This window comes from Aulostomus chinensis, chromosome 20 (assembly GCF_037954235.1).
Source record: "Aulostomus chinensis isolate RoL2024-O1b breed Wild chromosome 20, RoL_Achi_v1.0, whole genome shotgun sequence".
Classification (NCBI taxonomy): domain Eukaryota; kingdom Metazoa; phylum Chordata; class Actinopteri; order Syngnathiformes; family Aulostomidae; genus Aulostomus; species Aulostomus chinensis.
The window spans coordinates 10,616,177-10,632,762 of record NC_141339.1 but is presented as its reverse complement, the minus strand read 5'-3'; the positions used below and the strand labels follow the sequence as shown (position 1 = coordinate 10,632,762).

The following is a 16,586-nucleotide window of genomic DNA, read 5'->3' as shown; positions in this document are numbered from 1 at the left end:
CACGCTAAGAAAAATCCTGCAGAGTAAGAACAAAATGAAAAGCTTATTTTCAACTAGTGGAGGAATTTTATTATCAGCAGTTAATCCACTATATTTCTCTTTGGGTATTTGAATCAGCAGCCTGAAGGTGATACTTACATCGACCCGTTGTATCAGAAGACAAATGTATGAAATAATGACTCGGAAAGAGAAGAATTTCTCTGAAAATATATTTATAAATACACGACAAAAGTTCATCTTAGAAAAAGTCACTACGTGAAATATCTGACCAAAAAAAAAGAAATCAGTGTTTCTCTCTAAACAGAGGGGGTTTCCTGCAAGAGGAGTTTGCTGATGCAAGTGGACGATGGAGAGGTCTTTGTCTCCGCGCTCGAGTTCGGCTGCTCTTTCACTGAGATTCTGCAGAGAAAAGCTTACATCATCTCATTAAATTCATTTCTTTCAAACAGACCAAAGCCCTTCATGTAAAATTCAAAAGGTCTTGGAGGGGGGGGGGGGGGGGGTGCAGTTAAACATGGGATTTGAAGTGCCAAAGCGAGATTAATAATATTTCTAATTCATGCAACATGTCTTTCATAGCCTCGCTCGCAAAAGCAAGAAAGTTTCGAATGTGAGAAGGCCGTGGGGCCACTAGATGCCAGCATTAGCACTGAGCGTCCTGTACAGACTCCAGCTGGTTGCTGCAACTTTGCGGTTTCCATTACAACAGTTGATTAAATTTTAGTCTACAATACTGAGTAATTATCATAACATGTGACAGCTGAAGGTTCATTACTCTATACTGATCAATTACTTCAAACAAATCTTAAAAATGCTCTCATTAATAGCTTTCATTATGAGTGAAACTACCATGTCGGACTTAAGAAGGAATAGGGCACTAATGTTAGTCTAGTCTTCCATCCAAATACAGAGAGACAAGATAAGTGGAAAACCATAGATGGATGGATTAAGGTATTTCAACTTTATTGTATGTCTTCTCATGGCTATTCTGGGATGCTTGCTACACTTTGTTACAGCGCTGCTCGGTGATGAGTGCTCTTGTTGTCCAAGTGCCTCTTGAAGAACTCTTGAATTCGTTCCCACAGGTCTAGCAGCGCCTCATTGTGGGCTTTGGGCTCCCCACCAAACTTCACCGGGGTCCCCACTGCCGCATGGAAGGCAGATGGACAGAAAGGCGTGTTGGGGAACTCTAGAAAGTGCCCGGCATTGGGATAAGTGACAAGCTGAAACGAATCTTTACCGTGACATTTCAAAGTTGCGGCAGCCTGCTTGGCAAACAAAGCGCTGTTCCAGTTGTAGTCATCTTCTGACGCAGCGAACAGGAAGTGGCCGGTGGCACGCTCGATTGGAATCAAAGAGGCCTTGTTTTCTTCCAAGGTAGGGTCTGGTAAGGCATTGCGTACATCTAAAATCCCAGAGTCCATGAATTTAACTTCTTCTAGGTTAGGCTCAAGTGGTGGCAGAACAAGATCTTTGTAGTGCAACGGAATCACAGTGTTGGCATTGCAGCCATTGATGAAGACGGTTGCAGAGATCCCAGAGAGGAAAGACGCCATGGACAGAGCCAAGCCACCACTATGAGAGATTGATATGACGCCGATGCCAGGACCTTTGACCTGCACAGAGAAATGATGTGTTCATAACGATGTTCAGAAAACAAGATATTCAGGTGGCACATAAATTAAGAATAGCAGCAAATATACATTAAAAAAGGAACTGTAGTATGATTAATATTTGCCAATTCAGTATCTCTACATGACTCATCAATTCCTGCAAAAAAAACTGGCACAGCAATGCAGGATGTAACCAGTAGATGGCAACAGTGACACACATATATTCTGAAATATAGTTGCACATTACCAGCTAATTTGAATGTGCTAACCTCAGGTTGTTTCCTCATATATGTTACAGCTTCTTCAAAGTATTCCAAGTCCAAGTTTGGGGGTTTTTTGGGTAAGCCTTGGTAACCGAAATAGGCCAGCGCTAGAACAACAAACCCTTTATTTGCCAGGAGGCTTGCCCTCGGTTCACTTAGGCGTCCACCTAAAGTATACAAATCTACAATACCAGGGAATGGACCTTTTCCTAGAAAATAAAAACAAAATTACAGAGGTAAAGTTGAAGTTCAACTTCAGCAACCATTTTTTGAACTCAACCGTAAAACTAACCTGGTGGGATGAATAGGACTCCTCGTATTCTGCCCTCTTGCACAGGTATTCTCCTCATCCCTTCCGTCATGTAAACTCTCTCGTTGATTTCGCGGGCCAAGACCTCCCCACTCTCCAAACTCAGGGCTTCTATCTCAACTAGAGTTGGGCTGAGAACACTCTTTTTCACAAATTTGCTGTTGGGAGTCTCAGGGAGCATGGACCACCATAACCCCATGGGCTCCACCCCAGTGTAACTTCCTCCCAGAGAAGGTGCGAGACTCAAATCAACCAGGCCTGTTTCATCTGCTTTGTAGCGGGCAGAGGCTTTGAATGTCACCCCTTTGTCATCCACCAGTTTAGAACGTAGTTCCACTGGTTTGTGAGGGGGAAGTCCTTCAACTTCTACATGCACCAGTTTATCAAAGAGACAGCGAACACTGGGGAGAATTTTCAGACGGATCTGTGAAAAAGCCATGCCTGTTCTGCAAGATGGATCTGTGACTCACTCTGATGGTCTGGATATCCCGGTTTGGATTTTCACTCTTGTTCCAGCATCTGTCATGACAAACAAGACAACTCATGGGATAGGATTACATCAATCTGATGTTGTTCAATGGCCTTCGCCATGCGTGCACTTTATGGTCCTCACGAGGTGTTGCTAAATTTTGTTTTCTCCAAGACCTACATTTTAAGAAACATACCAACTTTTTGGAAAATGCGCTTAGTGTCCATTCTCTGCAGAGCCAAACAAGAAGATTGATACCCTTCTCCCTTCTTTGCGTGCATCAGGGAGCTGACACCCACAGAAATGAGCTGACCGCATCAAAATACGGCAAATATTTGTTTTGTTTTTTTACAATGTAATGTCGTTCATTATTTCCAGTACATTAGCATAAGAACACAAATCACATTTACCACGCTGTTTATTCAAGATTGAGACTTGAGGAAAACTGCAAGGTGCCTATCGGACCAATACTGACAATAATTACCAATTTATGGCAATGATAATGATGTTATCATTAATCATGTTTCCTCAATTAATGAAACTGAACTGTATGTGACATCTTCTGATTTTAAATTTCAACACAAACTCTGTGTGCAGAAGTGGAAAGTTTCAAAATAAGCAAAAGCTCCACACTTACATGTCAATACTCCTATTATTCTTATCTATTGCAGGCCAAAAAACAAAATCAAAACCATCTCAAAAGAAATGACATTGCCTATTTTTTTTATCACTGAAAGTGTCTTGGACTTCAGTCAGTTTGTTAAAACTGCAGGTTAAAGTGTCATTAACAACCAGTCAGACGTTTCGAGCCACCATGCTTTCAAGTTAAGTTACAGATTAATAGGAGTAATGTATTATGCCTGTCTTTATAGCATCTCAACATATTTATGTAAATTATCAGTAATAAAATATTTTGCCTCACACAGGGCGAAGTTTCTAAGTTCTATACATTTCATTATGTATCGCATTTATCCTGCAACTTTTTTGTCTTAGTCTCGCTCACATTTTCACATGGCGTTTGATACTGAGGTCAAGAGCTGAAACACGACAGGAAGGGCAGCTGAGTTAATGTCAAACTGGGTGAAAGGTCGACGAGAACGCCAGACGAAGAACAGAAAACAACAAAAACACGAACATCATTTAAGTTAACTCCATATTAAAGCTATTATTCCAGTGGTTACTGTGGAATTAGCTAGCTAGTCAACATTAAAATAACTGAAGTTTCGATCTTGATTGGTTTTGTTTTTTCGTCCATGTTTTAAGGCTAAAAAGAGACTAAACTGCTCGATTACTCTGTCTCTGTCTAGCTGGGATACTATGAACTGCGAGCTGAAGAGCCACCGAAAGTCTTACCCTATTTCAAACTGGATGCATTTTTGTTTAGTTAGGACAAGGAAATGAGAGCACGGTAGTGGTGGACGTATCTATTCTGTGGTATCGATATATCGATATTCACACGCTACTCATTAGAGGACATTTACACCAAATAAGTGTCTATATTAATTAATAAATGCGAAAAAAAACGCACGTGTCATTTCCGAATCTTACAGCGTAATTTCCTCCTAGGTTTTGTACCGGCACAAACCCCCCCAGCAGCATGAATTGAACTAGTCCATCCATGCCATGTGACCAGACGTTCCGTGATTCCAGTTAGCTGTTTTTAGCCTGCTAGCAATAGTTTACTCTGCGGCTACGTGTGACTGAAACGAGTGCATGGCTGAGAAAAAGAAGCGAATGGTGTGGGTGTTCTTTTCACCCGTGGATAAAACTACTGCAAAGTAAAAATGTACAACAATGCAGCAACACGAGCAACCTTTTTAAACACCTGAAAACTGCGCGTTCCGAGGCTTACCCGGAAGCAGTAAAAAGGCAAGAGCAGGAAAGACAGATGGCTGCAGCATCTGCACCCCACCATCTACCACCAGCCAGATAAGTCCAAGAGAAAGTTTTAACAAAGGGAAAGCGTATCCAGCTCTGTGACTGTCTCTTCATTCAAAGATGATTACATTGTCATGGTGAAGAGGCTGTTGTAAGCAGAGAATTCAAATAGAAGAATTTGTGTTTCATGTCATATAAATAAATAACAGAAGCTGAGTCTTACGAGTAAAACAAGTCATAATATAATTACTTTATTAAAAAATATATTAGAATTGTGATATTACTCACAATAATGGTCTTTGTCGCACTTTTCATGCTTATGGTTTATAAGGGTTGTCTCTGAACGATTATTGAGACATTTGAAACTTTCATACGTGTAAGAGTGCATTTCTAAGCTACAATATAGGGCTAGACTGCATGAAGTTGGCTATAAACTGCTTGGATGATGCACTTCTGTTCAAATAATGTCAGAGGGGTTAGTTAAGCCACTCTTTTAAGTGGGATTTTCTGAATTAACCTAGTTTTGTCAGGGTTGCTGTCCAGTTTATTCTTTTCTAACTTTGTTTTATGAAAAATGTGAAATGTGTCGGTCTTCTTGAAAACAAATTTCTTGTGTGATTTGTGACCATTTTACTGTATTCACTGAATACATTCAAATTGTTTTTTATTAATGTTTTTTATTGCAGTCTTTTTATTTAATGTATGTGTTGATTATTTATTATTAATGTGCTTTGATTTAACATTTTTGTTTTATTTTATATTTGAGTACATTTTTATGTTAATTATTTTGTATGTGTTTTTCTAAATTTATTTCATTGTTTTAAAGATAAAATAATGACCACCAAAGGTTATGCACATTAAAGCTGTTAAATGAACAGTATTTGTCAGGTGAGTTGTCTTTTAAATGTAACATTTTCATGAAATTTAAAAAAAAAATCATTGAAAATATCAGCATCAGTATTGGTATTAGTATCAAACACATGCCAAAAAAAGTAATCAGTATCATATTTAATCATAAAAGTGTGATATCGTCCTGGCACTCGAGCACGGGCATTCAGGAAGCTAACGGGTTTTCCATACGGGTTGAACCATTTTTCCGGAGGAGGTATTCGGCGAATTTTGAAAGAGCTGTTTCTGTTATTTGTGTTATGAGTGAGCATCTTGTATCATTTACCGAGATATTAGTGTGATACATGAGGAGTTGTTTTTTTTTAATTCCACCATCAACAACACATTTATGGTATATTGGAAAGAAGTAACTCAACCCCCTTGGAATTTAGCGGTCCGTAGTCGCCTCTCGCAGCACCAGTGAGTTCAAATTAGTTTAAGAAATAAAATATTTGCATGTATAATTGATAAATATTTGTTTAATGCGTATTATATTGGGATTTCCTGATGAAAAAGACCATTTAAGTCCCCTACAGAAAATCTTGCTTCATGTGTAGGAATGCTGAGCGGCCACTCGATGACAGCATTGGCTCAGATTATCAGACTAATGCTTAAGAAGTAAGATGAATATGCACTCGTGTTGTTGCGCACAACACAGTAAGTCGATAACAACAGAACACACCATGCATGTTCCCCCTGTGGAGCAGGATATCTGATTAGGTGTTGGACCACCTTGCTTGCAGCTTACCATGTAGGCTTATTTACATATTAATGAGAAAATTCAAGGACACTGGATCCCTGTTCAGAGAGGTATCAGAGGTTATTTGTTATCTCTAAGAACTTCATGGCATCATACATATGTTAACAACAATTTGGTGACCAGATAATCTTCAACCTCTGGAATTAAAAGTGATTCTTTGTGTGTGAGTGACGATGAAAAGAATACAACAGGGAAAGTTACTTCAAGAGAAGAGGTAGGGAGAGAGTCAGAGATGGCTTTCTTTGTTTTGTGTGACTTGTATGAATCTTTATAGGCCTATAAATAGATATACACAATGACATTTTAATTAAACATTGAACTTTCAATTAGCATTCTATAGGTAAATGTATAAGCCTTGTTTGGGACTCTAGTTCTCTTGAGTTTTTGCAGCATGCCAGTGGTTTGCTCTTCACACAAGGCTACACCTTAGCCGATGACAAAGCTGTTTGTCCTCACATCCAGTGGGGAGCTGGCAACCATTCAGCACCCATTCCCTACGAAACCTCATAAACTCATCTTGTCTCCCTTTGGAACTTAGCTGAGTGTGTAGTTAGAGATGTCCTCACACAGCTACACATACAATTGGACTTACAGGAAATGCAGGGTCTAATGCTGCACACCTAATGGATGCTATTGGTTTACACTTAGAGGCGGCATGGCACAGCAGTAGAGTGGATGTCTAGCAACCGAAGGGTCACTGGGTCCATCCTCACTTCACTGGTGACCATGTCCAAGTATCCTTGTGCAAGATACTGAACAACCCCTAATTGCTCCTGATGGCCCAGCAATGGACTGGTAACCCATCCAGGGTGAACCCCTCCTCTCACCCAATGTCAGCTGGGACAGGCTTACACCCCCCCCCCCCCCCATGACCCTTAACAGATAAGCAGTATAGAAAATGAACAGATGGGTGGATGGGTTTACACCTCTCTGAGTCTCTCCCAACAAAAATCAGTCCAACCCCATCACGAGCGCCAAGGGTTGAGGACTTTCAACATGAAAGGCAAAAGTGAAAAACATTCAAGCCTCGCTCAGTCAGGACAAACTTAACCCAGACACCACACCATGCACTGAGTGGGACACCACATCCCTTTCCAACAAACCAACTATTATCATGAGATATGACTGCATAAAGGCTGAGGTGGAGCACCAAGGGACAGCCAAGCAAACGTCCTCAAATGACCCACAAGGGTATAAATGGTTGTCACTGGTGGTTTAGCCCTTTGAAATATATGTGTGTGTACCCTTCAGTTCATTTCATAACCTTTCTGTTAATCAAAGGGTTTACTTCCGGCCTCTTGAAGACCAATATTTTACAGAAACATCCTTTAAAACCATTCCTGTAAGTACAGAATTGCTCTTGTCTTGCGCCTCCATTTTGGAGTGTGCTGAACATCGCCAAATACCCCAAGTGGAGTATGCCTTGAGGCCTACTAGGATTCACCATCACTGTGGTGTTGTTCACTCTCACCATGATTTGCTTCCCTACTAGATATGAGGCAAAATGGCAGAGAATTTTTGGAAGTGCTGTTAGCTCCAACAAATTGATGTTGTGAGGAGCACATGACTCCGTAGGCCCCAACGCTGCATATTATGCTCTAGCTGTCTGCACCACAATGTGGGGATCCAACAACCCCTGGAAGTACTTCATGTCCAAGAGCCTTTGACTGGCCACTGGGTGAGCTGCTGAAATCATCCTGAAGAGTGATGTGACACTGCCATGTCTGAGAATTGTAGAGATCCCATACATATGAGGTCATTGAATACGGTGTGTCTCCAGTTTGATGTGTCCGGCAGTCCAAAAGGCATGCATTCTTGGTGGAGACTTTTTACCATATACGTATAACATGGTGCCATAAACAGCATACAAGAAAATCATCATTAGTTTTCTGCAGAAGAACTTTTTATATTTTTTAAAGGAGGATTGACTAAATGTTCTATAATCTCCAGCTTTAGCAAAGACATGTATGCAAAGAGTTAATGGACAATCTTGGAGAACAGGACTAATAGGGATTTCAAAAATAAGTCTCTGCTTTATTGCAGTGAGACTTGTGTTCTGCAATGTTAAATAGAGTGCAGCTCAAGACCTCAGTTTCTTTTTCTCTTGACAGCATTGCACTACATGTTTTAAAGACATATAAATAATAATTTTTAAATAATCTGTCATATTATTCACCACCTTTTGGGTCTCTCCAGCATTAACATCCAAGAACAAATCACCCTTAACAAGGTTCTGTGTGACTTATCAGAGACAAAAGATGCATTGCAAAATAAAACTATAATGTGTTTGAAGATAATTATGTTGCTATGGTTTGGTTTGGTTTGGTTTGGTTTGATTTAGCAAGCAAAAAGATTCAACAATAAAAGACAATGGGCTCCAATCATAAGATGTCCTCACAAATTTGCTGTTTCACAGGCAACAAATATTTAAAATCCCTGATTCTGATTGCTGTTGTTTTGTAACTGACAATCATCCAGCATTGCAAAAGCATTGTTTTGAGAGATACACAGTACGTGTCAGTCGTCAGGAGCTACAAACAATCATCAGGCTTTGCCCCCTGTCTGTAAGACTAACTTAAAGGTTGAAACAAATCCTATCTTATGCAAAAACTAATCTTATTTGATTATTTAAGAATAATTAATATTGAGATCCAGTGACTGCAATATAGCAAAAATTATGTGATAATATGAGTAGAGTTGGTGTACTGTATGTATAGCACTCATACGTCAGTGTTCCAAACAGTATAGTTAAGATATCTATGGTACAAAATGGAATAGTACATATATTTTACCATGTCAGTTCATTTCCTGATTCAGAAAAATTAGCATACATCACATAATCTTACAAGTTTTGTTTTGTTTCTGTTATTAAAAGTCAAAGCCCCTATCCACACACGGATTAGACACACAAAACAAACTATTGCGTACTTTAAGTCCAACATGTTTTTTTGCAGAGAAATACCACATTAAAACCTTTTTTAAAAAAAAACTTCCCACTCCATCCTCTTTTTATAGAAAAAAAAACAATAATATGTGAATTTACAAATATTTTGATGTTTCTGAAGACACAAGAGATCTCCAGCTTCATAATAAAGTTCATCGTCAATCTGATAGTGTAGTTGAGGCTCTACATTATTCATATCCATGGTCAACATTGTAACACTATTGGCTTCAAAAATAATTTAGAGTGATTAGACATTCACAGAGCCAAAATAATACACACTTTCACCAGGTGATGTTAAAAATGCTTTTTAGTGTCAAACGCTGTACATGTATCATTATAGACGGTGAAGCTCAGACATTCACTTGTAGGAAACCAAAAGCTCATCAACTCGAGGGGGACATAAGTTAAAATTTCCTATGCACAAGACAATATAAATTGTGACATACGTGTTTTTAATTTGTTTTGAATCTTAGTGTCGGTTCTTTGTCTCCCCCACCCAATTCCATGCTATTATTTTGAAGTCGAACAATGTGGTTTGCTTGACAGATTTGGATCCGCCCTTTTAACGAAGTCGCCATGGAGACCGCGGGAGAGCGAGGCAGCTGGTAGAGTTTTCACAGCGAGCGTTTCCGCTCACCTAAAATAAAGAGCTGGCGAACCGACGACGAAGAGCGACAACTGAACATTACGGAGGAAATAGACGACGCCGATATCATTTATTTTTATTGGGCCCCATTGTACCGTGGGTGTTGCCGTTTACGTCGCCATTAATGCTTCGAATGTGAACCGGAGAGAGGAGGGCCGCTGCTGGTAACCTTTATATTGGTGAGTCGTCTTCTTTGCGCAAGCTAAGCATAGAGAGGCTACTACGAGAGCTCTTTCTCTGTCGGTCCCTCTACAGTCCGGCTAGTCTGTTGTCGGTAACATTATTATAAACAGAAAACATGTTTCGAAAAGAAATCATATTCTGGAAGAAGTTGACAATTTGACGTTAACAACTAACGAAAAATGTTCTATTAATGAAGCCAACCACGACTAGCTACTATCTTCCGGGATAAATGTTTTTCTTTTTGACAGGTCAAGCATAACGCCGTAAGTTGCATACGACGTTAGGCTTTTTATCAGTGTTAAAGGGGAAACAATGAGTTAGAAATCCTGTGCGAGAGTCTTAAATCGTTACCAGCTGTAACGTTACTGTATTGTTTCTTTGTGGTCGTGTGAACAATAACAGCTCGGCTTTAACATGACAAATAATATATCGTGCTTGTTAATAAAACGTCTCGTAGCATAATATGGTTTAGGAATATGACGCTAACAAAAGTCTAGAAAAGCTTTGTGTAGTTGTTGCCCAGAAATTGAGTTTGCTTGTGTTGGCGGTGTGTGTGCGCGTGTGCGTGTGTGTGCGCGCGCAGTCATGGCAGCCCATCACACTCTTTGTTTAAATAGCTCGCAGTACAGTTGCACGTGTCGAAGCGTGTGACTCTGCTTTAGGGCTGCCTGCTGCTACGGAGCCAGTTGACGTCGTCTGAAACCGTTAGCAGTGATGTGTGTTTGGAGTTTAAAGTCTTTTTATTCACATATTCCTATCACTGTGCCCCCCCCCCCCCTCCACTTTTGTTTTGTTCCCGTAAAAGTTAGAGTCGTTTCCGTGTAACTGGGTAGGAGGAAACCTCACTGTTACAACACTAAAGGATGGGTAATTCTAAAGGTTTGACGTTTAAACATTAACAGGAATAAAAATGGAACACTTATTGAGGAGTGTTTAAGCAGTTACTTTGTTGTCCAAGTGGTGTTTTCATATTTAAAAAAAAATCCACGAGTCCATATTGTAGAACATATTAAAACAGTACATATGGAAATAAACAACATGTATTGTGAATCTGGAGTCACTCAAGCTTCTTCTTGGCACTGACCACATATAAACCAATATTCCACTTTTATTCTGAAAATGAAAATATTCAGTAGTTGATAAGAGTCATGTTAACAGTCTATTGTGGTTGGTGTATCGCAATTGTCTTTTTTCCTTCTTAAATATTCGGTTTTAGGTGCATTCTTTGGACCTGTATGTGGCATATTTATAATATCTGGCAGGGATTTTACAGCATTTTGCAACTTTGCCACAAGCAGCCTCTTTGTTGTTTATGGCCAGATGTGTAAATGCACAGGCTTATCAAGATAACCAATTTGTTGGATGGTAATATGTCCAAGAAGTTTTATGACTCTAATGCCCTGATAATATAACTTGATAATAATGCACATTTTTAAAGAGTAATTAACATGATTCTGAAGTGAATTAGGAACTTTATTTCCACTTTCTTTCTGACAAGTGTCACTCGTTGGAATTTACATGACTGCATGTAAATACGATTATTGGTGAAGTGTCCATTTTTTCATAGCAATGTGAATAGCTTTTTATGAATATTGTATTCTTTGAAGAAGAGCTAAAAGTGGGATGGCAAATTGAGGGTATGTAAAAATGGTCATTGAATTACTCTGTATGTAGAAACAGGCCCAAACTGTACCTTTTGCACTCATTGTCTTTGTCCATAATCAGGGTTTTACCTTCCGTACCTACAGTTTTCTTTAAGGATGCATAATTATATTGGAACATCATCTGTACTGGCAGATACATGCAGTTTTTCAATTTATTTGTATCAACCCAAAGAGCAAAACTGATTGTTGTAATCTTTATTTCCAATGTACAGTGATAATTTACATGTCCGTCACATTGTGTCTCCTCCCCTTTTTTAACTGAGTTCATTGTGCCCTCTTCCACAGGGGTAAATAGGAAAATTAGTAGTAGCGTTTTCTTTGGTTGAACATCTGGAAGTCTTGACAAAATTTGCAACGTATTTGGTTGGAAAAAAATCTGACTTATCTCACATTCTTCCTGTTAGATATAGATGCAATGTTTTAAGTCTCCAATAATACAATTTTCTATTGCTTCACTTGAATAGAGTAAATTGTTTGAAGTGTCATAATTGCTCATACAACCTCCATGGTTCAGGGACTGATTTTATTTATTCATTTATTTATTTATTTTTACATTGTGCACACTCTGGTTGTAACAAGAACTGGCAGATAATTTTTGGTTTTTAATTCTAGAATGTGTCGTGGAACTCCGGTGGCATTTTTATGACTCCTGGTCCAGTATTCAGGGTTTTTTCTGTTTGACAACATAGCTTAGAGAAAACATCTTGTGAGTGAAGATAAGAGCACCGTGTTTGGCTTCATTCCCGTTCTCAGATTTCTCCTCCTGCTACTGCTGTCAACACATGACAATGTTTTTCTCATTTTTTAGTCTTTCTTTCTTTCTTTCTTTCTTTTTTCCTTTCTTTCTTTTATTTTTCTCCTCTCTCCTTTAGATGTCTTTCACTCCTTCCTCTTTTTTCTCTTCTCCATCTTTCTGTCTTTTTCTGTCCCCTTCCGTGGGGCAGGAGAGTAGGATGGTCTTGCTCTGAGGGGCTTAACACTACATAATACTTGGTAACAAAGGGCCCTTTCTGTGCTGCCATGCAGAGCTCCGTCTCTGGGCTCCCTCCGCAGGCCCCGGTGGGCTCTGCCAGCTGCAGTAGCATTGGGGCCTATCAGATGGAAATCTCCTCTCGGCTGTTTCTTTGGCACAATGAGTGCTCTCTGTTCCCGAACACATGCCTGTGCTCCTGCTCTCCTTGGATCCCTTTGCATTCCTGGAGCCCCAGGCAGCTGAAAAACTGCAGTAGCAGCCTGCTGGCTGGCTGGTTGTCTCACGCGTGTCTGAAGTGGATCTTTGCATAGTTTTTTCCCTAGGAAAGGGCTAAATGAGTTTCTTAAAGCCATAAAAACACACATCTACTCCATGCTTTTAGCTGGACTGCGAGGCGTAGTTTGATTATGATGATTATATGGATTTTTTTCTGTCATTGATTCATTTGGCTCCCTGTTCTGTCTTGTCTAATGCATCCTGATATTTTGCCGCCCTACTATCCTTTTCAACTTTCAGAGCAGCATTTCACCTGTTGTTTGAGTGCAAAATAATGTGTGAATCAAAGCAATTATTTGGGAGACTTGTGCCTGTGAGGCTAGCATAATGCTCAGTGATTCAATGCTAAGTTGTTCTCTCAGCAGTAGTAGTTCACAGAACATCCAGGCAGGAGTTTCTAAATGCAATCTGACCAATGCTGCCATTGGCAGGTAATATCACTAACATGATGTCAACTCAAATGTGCTTTAAGTGTTCTCGGCAGCAAGTGTGCGGGCTGTCAAAGATTGCTTGTGGAGGAAGAACTTTCACTCTGTTAAGTGTGAGTGGAGGGCTTCAGTAGTTACAATTCCGGGTGTTATGTCCCTTAATCAATCACATCACGTTAATTTAAGGAGTATCCTTAAAACAGGAGTCTGTAAACATTTATTCTCATCAGTAATTTAGTACATTTGAACCAACATTTGACTAGTATTGTGTAAAAACAATCCATCACTGCCTCTTAAAATCTTAAGATGTTTTTGTTTCTGTAAGTCCTCTTAATATACCAGTTGTTTTGGCACTTTACTGGGTCAAAACAAGGCATAAACAGCAGACAAATAGCATTGCTATTGAATGCAAGGTTGTGGAATTAATATTCAGTTCATCTAAAAAAAATATAGTATCCATCTAACAAAATTATAGTTTAGACAGCTTTTCCTATTTATTTTGGTTCTGCTTACCCTGGAAACCATGTAAGAGTCATTAAACAAGACACTGAACCTCTAATTTTTCCCGATGAGTAAGTTGTTACCTTGCATGGCAGGGAGCCTTCACCATGTGAGTTGGCGTGTGTGTGACAATGAGTGAATGAAAAAACACACTAAAGCCTAAAAGGTAGAAATGGGCTATATAAAGTGAATTTACTATTTATTTATATGTTCTTGGCATGATGTCTGAATCCAGTGTAGCCTTTTTTTCATGCACCGATGTCAAAACTTGGTGGTTTTTCAAAAGGCTGCCATTCTCCACTGTCTTGGTAACAGGGAGCAGCAACCCTGAGTTTCAGCACACTGCACTCCTCCAACCCAATTAAGTGTTAAACAAGACCTGGCACATCAAGTTTTGTAGGATGGCTGGATTGCTAGTCCTGCCTCTTCATGCTCTAGTTGCACAGACTGATCTCTTTTTATTGGATTCATTCCTTTGAATTATTAAAAAGTAGCCTCCATAGACAGAACATAAGTTTGTAGGAAATGAGTATGTAGTCTTCATCTTATAGATGGTTAGGCTGTTATCTATTTGTGTGTGCTGATATTTTTCCTGTTTTTGTTTTTTATCGAACTGGTCAATGGATCCAGTTTGACAAGATATTCTGTTAACTTTTCCATTCCAGTGGCATTGAGTTAATTTAAGGTAATCATACTTACTGCTCCACTATGACCTGATTCAAGGCAGCTATAGGCCAGGAAGGAAGTGTTTGTTTGCATGACTAAAAACAAAAATGATTTTCCAGGAAGAGGAAACTAACCTCTTGATGCTCAAAATAGTTGTAAAGAAAGAGAGGAGGAGAGAGAAGCCCAGTGCACCATGGGAGATCCCTCGGCAGTCTCAGCTTATAGCAGCATCTCTAAGGGCTAGCCTAAGCAGACCTAACTATAAGCTTGATCAAAAAGGATGGTCTTAAGTCTGCTCTTAAACCCAGAGAGGGTGTCTGCATCCCGGACCGAAACTGGGAGACAGTTCCACAGGAGAGGAGCTTGATAGCTGAAGGCTCTGGCTCCCGCTCTATTTCTAGAAACTCTAAGAACCACAAGTAACCCTGCATCCTGGGAGCAAAGGGTTCTAGATGGATAATAAGGGACTATGAGCTCTGTCAAATATGAAGGTGCCTGATTGTTGAGGACTTTGTATGTTAGAAGAAGAATTTTAAATTCTATTCTGAATTTGACAGGGAGCCAAGGCAGAGAAGTCGGTACAGGAAAGATATGGTCTCTTCTACCAGTTCTCATCAACACACAGGCAGCAGTGTTCTGGACCAGCTGGAGAGTCTTTAGGGACTCATTGGTGCAGCCTGATAGGAGGGAATTGTCATAATCCAGCCTGGAAGTGACAAAAGCATGGACTAGTTTTTCTGTATCTTTTTGAGACAGGATATGCCTGAACTTAGCAATGTTGCATAAATGAAGGAAAGCAGTCCTAGAGATTTGCTTAATGTGGGAGTTAATAAAGGACAGATCTTGATCAAAGAGCACTCCTAGGTTCCTTACCTAAGCTTGATTTATGCTTCTGCGTCGTGTCGACGCCGTACCTACGCCGTCGACGCAGACCCCTACGCGGACCCTACACCGTAACCTGACGCGCCTCCAAAAAATCCTGACTACGTGTTGTGTCGACGCGTGGTGACGTGAACGTCGAGGACTATGATTGGTCCGCTCAGAACATAATTTCCGGTTCAGTCGCAGCCCTATGGTCGCAGCACAACAACAACACCGCCTTTTCAAAGTTTCTGTGGTGAAAGCTCCAAACAAAAATGGACCAAGCCGAAGAAAGGATTATCGAGGAGGTGCGCAAGTACGACCACCTCTACAACTCCTCTTCGCGGCACTATAAAGACTGCGACCCCCCCTAGCGGCTTAGCGGTGAATTGCAGTCCCTGCAGCGTCCCTCGACGCAGAACTATAAATGCTCAGTGACGGCGTCACGTTGACAGCGTCGCGTTGAAGCTGTACCTACGCCGTCAACGTGACGCAGAAGCATAAACCGGGCTTTAGGTTAGTGCTGGGGGCCAGAGTAATGCCATCCAGGGTCACTGTGGACCAGCGCAGAGACGAGTCCCTCATCTGATGCTACTAGGATGTCATTGGTAACTTTGACTATTGCTGCTTCTGTGCTATGATGAACCCTGAAACCTGATTAGAAATCCTCTAATAAGCTGTTGATGTGGAGAAAGAGAAGAGGAAGATTTGATATTGGTCTGTAGTTGGCCAAAACTTGCGGATCCAGGGTTGCTGTTTTTTTGAGAAGGGGTTTAATTACTGCTACTTAAAAGGACTGTGGGATGTGACCAGATAGCAGTGACACATTGATCATATCTAAGAGAGGTGCTAACGAGGGGTAGAGAGTTTTTAAGCAGCTTAGTTGGGATGGGGTCTAGAAGACAGGTGGATGGTTTGGAGGAGGAATTGTTGGGCCAAGCTCATGAAGGCTAATGGGAGAAAAACTATCAAAGTGTTGGTCTGGTCCTTCAGCTGCCTGAAGGGTTTCTGGGGTTATAGGTGCCGTGTTGTCAGCTGATAGCAGAAGGAGATGAATTTTCTCTCTAATAAGTAGAATTTTGTTATTAAAGAAGTCCATGAAATTCTTGCTACTCAGGAAAACAGGAATACTTGGTTCAATAGAGCTGTGGCTCTCTGTCAGTCTGGCTACAGTACTGAAGAGGAACCTGGGGTTGTTCTTGTGTTCCTTCTTTAGTGCCGAGAAGTAGGCTGTCTTTTAGCTTTTAACGCTATCTTGCTGGA

At 40.3% G+C, this 16,586-nt stretch overlaps 2 protein-coding genes across 8 annotated transcripts in view; one reads left to right on the top strand and one right to left on the bottom strand.

The window, feature by feature from the left end:
* Positions 1-125: 125 nt before the first annotated feature.
* acot20 (acyl-CoA thioesterase 20) lies at positions 126-4,571 on the bottom strand. Of its 7 annotated transcripts, none has more exons than XM_086190253.1 (5): positions 4,508-4,571; positions 2,657-2,705; positions 2,169-2,317; positions 1,883-2,085; positions 126-1,616 (listed from the first exon to the last, which is right to left on the bottom strand). In XM_086190253.1, exons 1-5 carry the CDS (start codon positions 4,554-4,556, stop codon positions 1,011-1,013), a joined length of 1,056 nt encoding a protein of 351 aa, XP_086046379.1. In that variant the 5' UTR covers positions 4,557-4,571; the 3' UTR covers positions 126-1,010. The 7 variants fall into 7 exon arrangements, with proteins under 7 accessions (XP_086046379.1, XP_086046381.1, XP_086046378.1 ...); XM_086190255.1 differs by lacking the exon at positions 4,508-4,571 and adding an exon at positions 4,184-4,236 and having other exon boundaries at positions 128-1,616; XM_086190252.1 differs by lacking the exon at positions 4,508-4,571 and adding an exon at positions 4,009-4,164 and having other exon boundaries at positions 137-1,144; positions 1,241-1,616; positions 2,169-2,705.
* A 5,113-nt stretch (positions 4,572-9,684) lies between these two features.
* The window catches only part of susd6 (sushi domain containing 6), a 38,581-nt gene continuing 31,679 nt past the window's right edge, over positions 9,685-16,586 (top strand). The window contains exon 1 of the mRNA XM_086190208.1: positions 9,685-9,950. The gene's annotated coding sequence lies outside the window, so the exon portion shown is untranslated. The remainder of the gene's footprint in view (positions 9,951-16,586) is intronic.

Coding starts and splice junctions, on each gene's coding strand:
- acot20 (XM_086190250.1), bottom strand. CDS start 2,625: ATGGCTTTTTCACAGATCCGTCTGAAAATTCTCCCCAGTGTTCGCTGT. Junction 2,086..2,168: donor AGTCCTATTCATCCCACCAG/GTTAGTTTTACG, acceptor TTTATTTTCTAG/GAAAAGGTCCATTCCCTGGT. Junction 1,617..1,882: donor ATATGAGGAAACAACCTGAG/GTTAGCACATTC, acceptor TTCTCTGTGCAG/GTCAAAGGTCCTGGCATCGG.